The following is a 13835-nucleotide window of genomic DNA, read 5'->3' as shown; positions in this document are numbered from 1 at the left end:
AATTTTAGATATTATGGGAGAAGTATTAAAACTATTTTATCTTGTTTTGTTAAATTTTATAATATTTAATAAAATAAAGTTATTCCTAATGGGAATTTACTTTTGAATAATAGAGTAAGCAAAAAGATAGTAAATGTCTTTCTGAAACTTACTTTTGTCCCTTTCAAAAATTGTGCTTTTGGACGTGTTCCTACTAATTAAGCTAACTTGAAGTATTTGATGAACAATGTTAATTTTGTTTTTAAAATAGTTGTTCATGGTTTATGTGTCAAGTCATTTGTAGGAATAGTGAACGAAACTTGGACTTGGTAACTATGACATGTTTTCTGTTATCTGAAACATCTTTAAAGAAGTTATTTGAGAAAAAAAATTAACGAATAACAAGTCTCCCAGCAGCACAGAATGAGGATGTTTATGTTTTTGCTATAGGATATAGTACTTTTAAGAATATAGCTAGCTTTGCTTTTCATTTTCTTCGTTTTCTCCACAGCCTCATGATTTTGATGAATGTCGATTTGATATTAGTGTAAATGATAGTGTCTGGTATCTTCGTGCTCAGGACCCAGATCATAGACAGCAGTGGATAGATGCCATAGAACAGCACAAGGTAAGAGCTCTGTATTTATTGTTCATGGAGGATTAATCCTGGTGATAACTTCTTTAAAGCAATCTTGATATGCTATTATTTAAAACTTGAGCATTATATGAGCTATAAAGACTGAAATAGTACAGATGTAAATTTTTGAAATAATTTCATTTCTAATTTTGATTTACACTAAGGTTTTGTTAGAATGAATATTTTTCATTGTTGATTGAAACAAAATATATCCTGTTTCACTAAGCATACCTTAATTTTTATGTTGGGATTGGCTTTATAATAAATACCTTTTTAAATGATCTAAGGAAAAAGGATTTTTGAAATAACATTAGATTGTAAAACTGTAATATGTAAAAGCTTTAATGTTAATTTTTTAAGTCACATTAAACCATTTGGGTAGGTTCTTAATGCAAACATTTGAAAATTATTTAATCTTTATAAATACATAAAGCTATTTAATGATAATCATACAAAAAGTTTTTTGATATAATTATGTAAGCCACATTATTATAATTTAAAACTAATCTTTGACTATTGCTATTAGTAAATGGTAAGCAGACTAAAGAAACACATTGATATTAATAAATCTGCCTTATTAGCTAATTCAGTAATACAATAAAACAAGATATAAGTAAAGTTCTAAAATCACCATGCCATTCTTAAGTGTGACTTAAGAGAACTTTATGCCTGTTCATATTCTTGTCTGTACTTGCTCCTATGGGTTTCACAGACTTCTAGTTGAAACACCTGTTTTGGTTATTTTTATCAGTCATAGCACATACGTACTACAAAACAAGAAAAACCCGTCTGGTCTAAAATGCCATATGCACATCTTCTTGATATTTATCATTTGTTTTCTTTATTGATTTATTATGAGTCTTCCTCAACATAAAGAAAACTTGACTATGATGAATTTCTTTTTTTTTTTTTTTTTAGGTTGAGTACTATATTGATTTAAAATTTAAAATTTCTAAGTCTTAATTATCTTGGTATTATTACTACAGAAAAGAGAATAAACATGGAAAAATAAGAACCATTTTTATATTATTTAAAAGAGATAATGAACTCAGAATTCCAGAATCTCAGTGATTTGGAGCCAGGCTGACCTGGATTGAAACATAGGAGCTTCTGCCACTTGTGACATTGGGCATGGAATTAACTAACCTCTTCATGTGTATTCTAAGCTGTCAAGGGTGGTATTTCTGCCTAAAGTTACAGTAAGGAATAAATGACATATAATGTTATTTACCAAAGTGACTATATATCCCTATTTATGGCATGGTGGAAAGAGCGAGGGTGTTGAAGTCAAACTAAATTCAATAAATTATACCATGTTGTTTCTGGAATAAGTGTTTTACATTAAGTGAGAGTAGCTAAATGTACATATAAGGAGGAGAGTGGACTATTTTCATATATTTAATCAGAGCCAGTCCTTTTACTGGTGATTAAAGATGTTATTAAGTAGAACTCATTTCTGTATTTTTAATGAGATGACCTTTTGAAGTCTTAATCAGTTGATTTAGATTTAAGACTAGTTTTTTTGTGTGTGTTTTAATTAAATCATTTTTATTTTGCTCACCTTCCTCAGTAAAGTCCAGCAGAAATTCCCATTTTTATCTTCTCTTTTGAGTAAAGATGAATGCATGAAGCATATATTTCTTTCATATATTGTTGATTTTTTTGCCTCATTGAAAATTGGTTAGATAAATCTTTCTTAGAACAATGGGTTTTAAGTTAAGATTACACATTTTTGGTAATTTTTAAGTTCCTGGAAGAAGGATTCAACTGCATGGTTGCAAATATATTGCACAGACTTTCCCTTTCTTATTTCTAGAGATCATTGATTCATAGACAAAGAAATTATTATTATTAATAATTATTTATTGCACAAAAGTAAAGTGATATGTGCCAACAAAGCAGCACATCAGTGAATTTTTAAGTAAAATATAAACTCTGAAAATAATATTCAACTAACATAGGAGGGAGAGATTTCCAATGCTATCACCAGATATATATCAGCAAAGTTTTACTTTTTCCTTAATACCCAGGGATAGGGAGAGAGATGTTTCCTGATTCATTCTTCAGTATCATTTAGTAATATTGAGTTTTGAGCCTAAATTTAGTAATTTTACCATTTAAGCATCCATTGTTGTCTTAATCTTCAATATTAATATCAAAATGTTAAGGTGTGATGATGATAGGATAAGTGTACTATGAGTTTTATTAGCTCTCTGGCATCCTGAAAAGTATGGAAAGTATGGTTTTACAGAAGAGGAAATTGGTTTAGATTAAAATTAAGTACCTTGCTTGAGACTATACTGTCCTTAGTTCATGGTGTTTTAGGATTTGATTTTGTGTTAATTCTCTTTTCTAACAGTTGTTAGAAAACACTTCCCGTAAATCACCTCTTAGTGTATCGTCTGTCTCTTACCTATTAAAAGACAAATATGAATTCCTCTTTTTGCTCATGGACTGTCAAAAGACAGAGTAATGTTGTATTGGTTAGTGCTTCAGTATTAGATTCTGGAGTCTGGCAAATATGGATTTGAATCCTGGAATTACTGTGTACTAGCTGTAGGAGAAAGGTCACAATATGCCATATGTTACCATCCCCAAACAAAAACAAATAAGCAAAATAACCCAATAATAATAAACCAAGAGTTGTACTTCACAATTAGCCTGGGTTCCCATATTTCAGCTCATTCTGTTATATTTGTAATTAACATCTCCAGACAGAACATTTGGAACAGTAGACCTATCTTTTTTTTGTTGTTCTGATGGTATTGGGTAGGCCTTCAGAATTGTTTTTTCTTCCGTTCTTTTTTTCCCCCATTTTTTTTCTTAGAGTTTCCACGCAGGTTTTAGTAATTTTTCAAAATCCAAGAGATTGAAACCTCTGTTTGCTATATTCAAGGTTTCTGTCGTCTTCTGAGCCCTCCTTCAGACTCTGCCTTGAGAAGGAAGGCTAGACATTGCTTCCATTTATTTCCAGACTGACATCTCAGGATACCAGACTTTCTGTCATAGTGAAATAATCTTATTTCATGAATCCTTTTCATTTTTAAAGCTGTTTGAGGCTTTACCTTAAAATATATTTTTAATAAATTTTAAAAGTGTTTATGAATGTGAAAAAATAAAATGAAAAATTTCTCCCATGCAACAGAAAAAAAATGTTAGAAGAAGAGGTTGAAGGTTTCTGTTCCATCCTTCCAAGAGGCCTTTCTGCTTATTATAATAAACTTTTATGTATTGATACATCTCACTTGCTCCCTGCCCGCCACCTACACACACGCATACACACAAAACAGTTCTATCTTCAGAACATGTTCGATAATAATGGTGATGGTGGTAATATTAGCTAACATTTTTGAGGATGAATGTATGCCTGATAGGATGATCCTAGAATTACTGTGTACTACCTGTGTGACCTTAAAAAGTTAACTATAGGAAGAAAGGTCACAATATGCCATATGTTACCATCCCCAAAGAAAAACAAGCAAGCAAAATAACCCAATCCACACATTTTATCCATACATTTATGAGCATTATTATCCTATTTTTATAGATTGTTTTTGAGGCAGAGAAAGGCTAAGTAACTTGTCCAAAATAGTAAAGGAACTGGTATTCATACTAGGTTTATCCAACCTGAGAACCAGGGCTTTTGACCAAGTGCTTCTTCCATCTTATAAAAATGTATTTATGTGAAATATATTTTGTTAACTTAAATCATGGACTGCTTATCACAACATTCATATATTTTTCTTATCTATGGTGTTATGTTAGACTACAAGCTCCTTAAAGGCTTAGACATAATATAATTAATTAGGAATCGGCAAAGCACTGGTCACATAAAATTTGCAGTTGAAATAATATACAGTATTTTAAAACATTTTATGGGGAAATTATTTGGAGGATTTTCTGTCCCTTCAAATGTTTACTGACAAATACATAACGGATTTATACTCTTCCAGAATAACTTGTTCACTAAAAAGAAAAGTCTTAGATAATTCTCTAATTCATATTTTCTCCATATATTAGAAATTGCATAATTTAGTATGACATTAAAGAGTAGCCCCTGCAGGAGAAAGGTATTCCCAAAGTTATTCTTAAATTCAGAGACTCTTTTTCAATTTAATACATAGAAAAGTGTGTGTGTGTGTGTGTGTGTGTGTGTGTGTATATATATATATATATATATATATATATATATATAATGTTAGTTTTATTATGAAATTATGTGCTGACTTTTTCAAGTAATATACATTAATATACTGCATTTAGTTATCCTGAGACAACACTGAATAAATTATTTCTGAAGATGGGATTTTATTTTGGTTTTTTAAAATCTCTTCATCATCTCCCATATTACCATTCAAATGAGATAGTGTTTGTAAAAATTCTTTATAAAGTAAAATCTATATTAATGTTAAGATGGTTGGGTTTTTTTTTTTTTTTTTGCTTAAATGCTCATTTTTCTAATAAAGATTATCAAAGGGCATATCTATACATTTTCTCACTGGTTTCTAATCAACAAAATGTTATAAATCATGTATAGATTTATATTATTAAAAGAAATTTAAGATCATTCCTAGAATTTTTTTATAATTAGAGTACATATGATGTTGATTTGAAGTTTCTGTTTTTTATGAAAGAAATGCACTCTCCCACCCCAACTCCCCATAAAACCAAACAGATAGGCTTTCCTGGCACTAGTATATTTAGGAATCCTCTTGATAAAGTTAAGTTTTTGGGCTCAGACATAGTTTGTGGTAATCATGATATTTCTTTATTTTCACATGGGAGCAACCATAGCAGATCCCCAAATTTTGGTACTCATGGGCCATTCAGAGATTTTCTCCACATTGTAAAAATTATCCAGGTCATGAGGAACTATAGCGAAGTAAATAATTAGGGAGGAAGATTCCAAGTAGTAAATTTTTACAGATACTGATTTTCTGTAGTGGGAATCTACAGACTCTTTTTTCTCAATATAATGTTTGTGGATTTGTTTCTGTTCATTTGTGAAGACCTGATTTATGTGTGAAGCATCATTGAATACCTTCAAAAGAAAGATTTATTCTCAGTCTGAGGAAATTATGTGGAAAACAGTTTTTGAAAAGGAGTTCATACATTTACTTGAAAAGTGTGGGGAAAAAAATCTTCCTTTGGCAAACAATTTCCATGGATTGAACCATTTTTATGATACTCAAGACTCCTAAATGATGCCAAGACTTTTTAAAACTTTGTCACTGTGCCGGGCACAGTGATGCCCGCATGTAATCCCAGTAGTTCGGGAGGCTGAGGCAGGAGGATTGCAAGTTCAAAGCTAGCCTCAGCAAAACAGCAAAGTGCTAAGCAACTCAGTAAAACTGGGCTGGTTGACTGTCCCTGAGTTCAATCCCCAGTACCAAAAAAATAAATAAATAACATAAACATGTCACTGGGACTATATAACTCAGTGATAGAGGTTTAATTCCTATACTGCAAATAAAAAAGAAAAAAAGTGTTGGCTATTTGCCATAAAGAAAAGTTTTCCCCATGCTATCTCTGGATCAGTTTCACTTTGCTACAATTTTTCTAATTTTAGGAGCAATTTGTTCTTGACACCTTGAACTTCTTTTGTCTTAAAATTTGACATTGTCTTAGGAAACTTTTAAAATAGATAAATATTTGTTCCCCAGAACCAAGGCCAGGGGACAAAGGAGCTAGATAGCAGAACTACCTGTTGGCACTTAGCAGTTTTTAAATATCAAGGTCATGTTAAATCATATCATCTTTTTGTGTGCCAATTTTAATCAACTATAATATTAGAAAAATTTTTAACCACTATATGGATCCTTCTATATTTGTCTGCATTATAAATTATTACCATATAAACTTAGATTAAAATTCAAATCTGTTTAATTTGCCAAAGCTTTAGAATGCAAATATAAAGCTCAGTACAATAGCACATACCTATAATCTCAGCTATTTAGGAGGTTAAGGGAGAAAGATCTCAATTTCTAGCCCATCCTGGGCAAGTTAATGAGACCTTGTATCAAAACCAAAATAAAAAGGGCTGTAGCTGTAGCTAAGTGGCATTGCACTGCTTTTGATTGCCTCCCCGCAAGTACTGGAGGAAAATGCAAATATAATTTTTTTTAAATTATAATGAGTAATTTCATTAGTGTATTAAAACTTGCCCACTTACCTATTTGCATCGTAGGATAATGGTGGAAGAAAGAAGTTAAAATCTATTTTACTTCCCCTTTAAGAGTTTTAAATTTTGAGGGAAGGGCAAATATAGTAGCTGCCAGAATAGTTAGAACCCTACCATTTTCTCAGATAAGTTGTGGAAAAATTACTATATAGAATCACAACTGACCTAAGTACAAAGAAACCTCATTTTACCACTGAATGTTTTGCTCTTTAAGATCAGAAATTGGATTAGTTTTTAATAGTGGGAGTTAATCACTAAATTGCATGTAGCAAGCCATGTCATTTTGTTAGTAAATGATTTTTTTCTTTTTTAAAACAACTAAATTTAGGCTGTTTTCACACTATCAGCCCTGCTGAGGTTGATGAAATCAAGGAGGAAAACAAGGTGCCCAGCCTCTTTAATATTTGTCGTGTTCTAGAATAAAAATAATACAACTCTCAAGGGCTTGTAAAGGAACTTTATTTTTTTTAATTTATATTTATCAGTTTTATATTTATCAGTTGTTGCTTGCTATTTTTTTGAAAGATGGATTCATCTGAACCAACATCTACAATTTGAACTTCTTTTACCCATATGCTTAATAAAGTACATCATCTTAGAAGGAACAATGATCAGTAATTTGTGGAGTTTTCAGCTGCGTTCTTCTGTGTAAAAAGGTGGTTATCTTTTATCAAGTTGGCAAAAAAGATTTGGAAATACTTTATATTGAACAGTAAGGAAAGACAGTATTGAGATTGCTAACTAATATATATTGTATAACTAGTTGAAGAAATATAACATGACAAGATCCTATGTCTTGCCAGGGAATTTCTCAGAAATCAGTATAATGAGTTTAAAAAACTTATTTAAGGGAAGGGGGGAAGTAGGCCAGAGTTTGGCTATGTAACTCAGTAAGCACTTGCCTTGCGTTTTACAGAGTCCTGGGTTCAGTTCGTAGCACAGGTTCAGATGGTGGAGGGAGCTAAAATATTTGAACTCATAGATCCAAATAATTAATAAACATATGCAAATATGTCATACCATTGGTTATTCCTGTAGTGCAAATTTAAACCTCAGTGAACTCTACCACTGTACATCCACTGAATAGCTTAAGGAAGGAAGGAAGGGAGGGAGGGAGGGAGGGAAAGCTTAAAACCAGGTGTTGGTGAGGATGTGGAGCATCACATACAGTGCTAATGGCAGTTGAGCAAATACTTTGGGGAAAAAAATTGGCAGTGCTTACTAAGATTGAACATAGATGTCTACTAAGATCAAATGAATATTGAAAATTTGAAGATCCCAGAAATGTTGTTGTCATAATTTTGACTAAACCCTTTAGGTTACAGAGAAAAGGCAATAGTCTGTTCCAAGAACAATGATAAAATTACCCCAAACCAAGAAAGTTTAGAATGCCTTCTTGTGGAGAACGTTCCTGTTGTATACTAAATTTTTGTGTGGTCTTATTGTTAACAAAACACAATTACTGTCTAATCACCTGCCCCCAGCTAGATAATGTAGGTTATTTTCATCTTCTTATGTCTTTTATCTGTCATGGTTCCTGTTTATTCATAAATTTTGCTCTCTTATTCTATCTTTGGTTCTTGTTTCCTTAGTTTGTCATGACCTTTTCCCTATCTCTTAGTTCAGCTTCAACCCTTCCTGGATTTCTTGGAATTTCTCAAAGTTTAAAAAAAAAAAAAACTAATTTCTTTTTCATACCAGGTTATTATGCATTAGCCATCCAGTTATAGTTAATTGTGTAATTATCTGCATAAAGGAAAGAATAGGGTTGGCAGTTACACAAGTGTAATGTCCTAGAAATGTATTTTATAATTTAGTATAAATTTACTAGTTTTGCAGTAATCAGGAGGGAAGATTTCTAATAGCCATTACGACCGATAGGATTCTGCTTTTTTGTATTTTTTATGTGGAAAGTAATGGTGGATGGGATGATTTACACATTGACAGCAGAGGAAACTGTTTTTCTAACTTTACTTACTGAGTATATTGGACATTAGCTAGGAGAAAATGTTTATTTAAAAATCAAGAACTTAAAACTACTCTTCATAAAATAATTCTTTTTTAGCAAATAATTTTATTTTGTTTATATTGTCTTTATTGCCTGGCAGATATTCTTTGTTTGATATTGAAGTGTGAAAAATAACATTGGGGTAGGGACAGTAGGAATAGGTATTAAATGAATGTCCTACAGGTTAATGTTATTGTATTTGAAAATTAGTCTTGTTTTTCAATCACATAGAAATTCCATGTACTTAACAGATAAGATGAGGTCAGTGATAGGGATGCTTATATTAGTATTCACTTTTAACCCTTTGTCATTTTCAGTAATACCTCTCTGATCGGTTGATGATAGAAGGAATAATTAGATATTGCAAAGTGTTTTTTAATTTTCACAGAAGAAGCCTTCCAATGGTGTTATTCCCATTTTACATGCAAATGAAATTTAATGGATTATGGGAACATTGATCAGTGAGTAGTAACATTGTAATATCCTCCTTTTTTTTAATGGTTGCATAGTTGAAAACTAAATCATTAGGGCCGGGGTTGTGGCTCAGTGGTAGAGCGCTTCCCTAGCATTCATGAGGCACTAGGTTCAATCCCCGGCACCACATAAAAATAAAACAAAATAAAGGTATTGTGTCCATCTACAACTAAAAAAAAAAAAAAAAATACTTAAACAAAAACTAAATCATTAGTCAACCTTATTTAAAAAAGAAAAAAAACTTACCTGTACAGTTAGGTCAGACAATTTTTAAAATTTTTTTATTTGCTTTTTTTAGTTATACTTGACAGTAGAATGTATTTTGACATATATACATGGAGTATAAAATCCCATTTTTGTGGTTGTACATGATATATAGAGTTTACACTGTTGTGCATTTATATATGAACTAGGCAAGTATGTCAAATTCATTCTACTGTCTTTCCCATTTCCATCTCTCCTTCCTTTTCCACACTTTGCCCTGTCCAATCTTGTGAATACACCATCCCCTTTTAACTTCTTTCTTCAGGGTTCTGTAGTTTTCATTGTAGAGGTCTTTCACCTCTTTTGTTAGATTGAGTCCCAAATATTTTATTTATTTTTGAGGTTATTGTGAATAGGGTAGTTTTCCTAATTTCTCTTTAGGTGGATTCATCACTGACGAATAGGAATGCAATTGATTTATGGGTGTTAATTGTATATCCTACTACTTTGCTGAATTCATTTATGAGTTCTAGAAGTTTTCTAGTGGAGTTTTTTGGGTCTTCTAAGTATAGAATCATGTTGTCAGCAAAAAGGGATAGTTTGAGTTCTTCTTTTCTTATTTTTATCCCCTTAATTTTGTTGTTGTTGTTGTTGTTTCTGTCTAATTGCTCTGACTAGAGTTTCTAGGACCATGTTGAATAGAAGTGGTGAAAGAGGGCATCTCTTTCTTGTTCCAGTTTTTAGAGGGAATGCTTTCAATTTTCTCCATTTAGAATAATGTTGGCCTCAGGTTTAGTATATATAGCTTTTACAATGTTGAGGTATGTTCCTTCTATCCCTAGTTTTTTTAGTGTTTTTGAGCATGAATGGATGCTGTATTTTGTCAAATGCTTTTTCTGCATCTGTTGAGATAATGGTGTGATTCTTGTCTTTAAGTCTATTGATGGTGATGAATTATGTTTATTAATTTCCATGTGTTGAACCAAACTTGTATCCCTGGGATGAATCCCACTTGATCATGATGCACTATCTCTTTAATATGTTTTGTATACAATTTGCCAGTATTTTATTAAGAATTTTTGCATCTATTATGCAAATGATGTTGGTTTGAAATTTTCTGTCCTTGATGTGTCTTGTCTGGTTTTGGAATCAGGATGATACTAGCTTCATAGGATGAGTTTGGAAGGGTTCCCTCCTTTCTACTTCATGGAATAATTTGAGGAATATTGATGTTAGTTATTCTTTAAAGGTCTGGTGTAACTTGGCTGAGAATCCGTCTGGCCTTTTTTTTCTTGGTAGGCTTTTGATGGCCTCTTCAATTTCATTGCTTGAATTTATAGATCAGACAATTCTTATCAAATATTTTAAAATCATTCTTAACAATAGTTTTCTTATGTACATTTTATTGGCTTCTCCCACCCTTGGGTGCTTTTTTTGTTTGGTTTTGATTTTTTTTTTTTTTTTTTTTTTTTTGTGTGTGGGGGATGTACTGGGAATTAAACCCAGGGGCACTTAACCACTGAGCCACATCCCCCTTTTTAATTTTTTTTCCAAACAGGGTCTCACTGAGTTGCTTAGGGTCTTCCTAAATCACTGGGGCTGGCTTTGAACTCATGAGCCTCCTGCCTCAGCTCCAGAGCCACTGGGATTACAGGCATGCTACTACACATGACCTCCCTTGTTTTTTTTAAACTAATAGTTTTCATTAAAAGGGGAAAAATACAAAAACTACCCTCAGTCTCATAACCCAACAGTTACTCTTTATTTTGCTATATTTTCTTACTCTGTGTACATTTCCCCCAAAAAAACATTATAGGTGGAGAAAAGATTTAGAGAAGCTGGCACGGGAAAAAGAATCAGAAGTCTATCTCTCTACCTGGGAAAGTGGCAGAATCTATCTGATGTAACTATTTTGTAGATTTGGAGGCTATTGAAGGCTTGTAACTTCAGGAAAATGGTAGCACTTAAATGGTAAATTGCTGATGATTTTGGTTAATTTCAGCTCCATCCCCATGGCAAGCAGATGACCATGTTCCTTGAGCAAACTGTACTGCAGCTTGTGGGAGCCAGGGTGGGCACAAAGAACCCTGTCTTCAAATTTCTGGATCTGTGCTCCAAACTCTGCTGCTCTTACAATCACAGAGTCCTAGACAAAGACTTGAGCAACCATTGTTGTTTTGCCTCCTTCCCCCTCATTATGCCAAGATCCTTTCCTTCCAGCCAAAGTGATTTTCAGGGTATTTAAAAGGCCAGTATATTCTTTTTCCTTCATTTTTATTTTTTTTTTTCCCATTTTGAGGACCAACATTTAAGATATTTTTTTAAAAAACTGGGAGAAATTAGAAAGTGACTGCATGTATAGGGAAAGGCACAAGTTCAGAAAAGACCTAAGAATACCTTACCTTTACACCTTGGGCTGATTTTTGGCACAGAAACCTCCTATAACAATAAAACACACAAATACAGTTATAAAAACAGTAAACCCTGGGGAAAGGGGAGAATCCAGTTTCCAGACTTGCCACACTATTAGATTTAAGGGTTCCCAGTTTTCAAAAACAACAAGAACAAAAAAAAAAAAAAGCAAACCAAAAAACATAGTTTATACAAAGAAACAGGAAAGTTTGACCCTTTCAAAGAAAAAAAATGTAATCAATAGAAACTGCCCCTAAAAAAGATCTGATGGCTAATCAACTACCATAATGATGTTCAAAATAATTAAAAAAGGAGAATCTGAAGAAAACGGAAATATCAAGTAAGAGAAAACCTAGGGCTAGGGTTATGGATCAGTGGTAGAGTGCTTGCCTAGCATGTAGCACTGGGTTCAATCCCTGGAACCATAGAAATATAAACAAATACAATAAAGGTATTGTGTCCATCTATAATAAAAAAAATTTTGAGAGAGAAAACCTAAAAAGAAAGAAGAAAGAAATTCTAGAGCAGAAAATTACAATAACTGAAATGAAAAATTCACTAAAGGAATTCAAAGGCAGATTTGAGCAAATGGAATCAGTGAAGTTGAATATATGACAATGGAAATTTTTCTGAGTAACAGAATGAAAAGAGGTTGAAGAAAAGGGAACAGACTGGTAAACCAATGGTATAGAATAGTGGACATAGAGACTAACCCACAAAATTACAATTATCTTATATTAGACAAAGGTACCAAAAACATGCATTGGAGAAAAGATAGCCTCTTCAATAAATGGTGCTGGAAAAACTGGAAATCCATATGCAACAAAATGAAATTAAACCCATCTCTCACCATGCACAAAACTCAACTCAAAATGGATCAAGGACTTAGGAATAAAACCAAAGACCCTGCATCTAATAGAAGAAAAAGTAGGCCCTAATCTCCGTCATGTGGGATTAGGCCCCAATTTTCTTAATAAGACTCCTTTGGCGCAAGAATTAAAATCAAGAATCAATAAATGGGATGGATTCAAACTAAAAAGTTTCTTCTCAGCAAAAGAAACAATCTGTGAGGTGAATAGAGAACCTACATCTTGGGAGCAGATCTTTACACCTCACACATCAGATACAGCACTAATCTTAGGGTATATAAAGAACTCAAAAAGTTAAACACCAAAAAAACAAATAACCTAGTCAATAAATGGGCCAAGGACCTGAACAGACACTTCTCAAAAGATGGTACACAATCAATCAACAAATATATGAAAAAATGTTCATTATCGCTAGCAATTAGAAAAATGCAAATCAAAACCACTCTAAGATTTCATTTCATTCCAGTCAGTATGGCAGCTATTATGAAGACGAATAACAAGTGTTGGTGAGGATGTAGGGGAAGAGGTACACTCATACACTGCTGGTGGGACTGCAAATTGGTGCAGCCAATATGGAAATCACTATGGAGATTTCTTGGAAATCTGGGAATGGAACCACCATTTGACCCAGCTATTCCTCTCCTCGGTCTATACCCAAAGAACTTAAAAACAGCATACTAGAGGGACACAGCCACATCAATGTTTATAGCAGCACAATTCACCCTAGCTAAACTATGGAACCAACCTAGATGCCCTTCAATAGATAAATGGATTTAAAAAAAAATGTGGTGTGTGTGTGTGTGTGTGTGTGTGTGTGTGTGTGTGTATATATATATATATATATATATATATATATATATATATATACACATACATACATACATACATACATACAAACAATGGAGTATTACTGAGCAATAAAAGAATAAAATCATGGCATTTGCAGGCAAATGTTGGAGTTTAGTTCACCAATCCCAAAAAACCAAGTGCCAAAGGTTTTCTTTGACGTAAGGAGACTGATTCATAGAGGGGTAAGGAGAGGGAGCATGGGAGGAATAAACCAACTAGGGC

At 32.7% G+C, this 13835-nt stretch overlaps 1 protein-coding gene across 3 annotated transcripts in view; it reads left to right on the top strand.

The window, feature by feature from the left end:
* The window catches only part of Cert1 (ceramide transporter 1), a 110630-nt gene that overhangs the window by 29333 nt on the left and 67462 nt on the right, over positions 1 to 13835 (top strand). For all 3 annotated transcript variants that reach the window (XM_027927618.2, XM_027927620.2, XM_071612516.1), the window contains exon 3: positions 491 to 607. In XM_027927618.2, coding sequence (XP_027783419.1) covers positions 491 to 607 — 117 coding nt within the window. The remainder of the gene's footprint in view (positions 1 to 490; positions 608 to 13835) is intronic.

This window comes from Marmota flaviventris, chromosome 5, assembly GCF_047511675.1.
Source record: "Marmota flaviventris isolate mMarFla1 chromosome 5, mMarFla1.hap1, whole genome shotgun sequence".
Lineage (NCBI taxonomy): Eukaryota > Metazoa > Chordata > Mammalia > Rodentia > Sciuridae > Marmota > Marmota flaviventris.
Note: the sequence above shows the minus strand (reverse complement) of the source record. Positions and strands in the feature narration are given on the sequence as shown.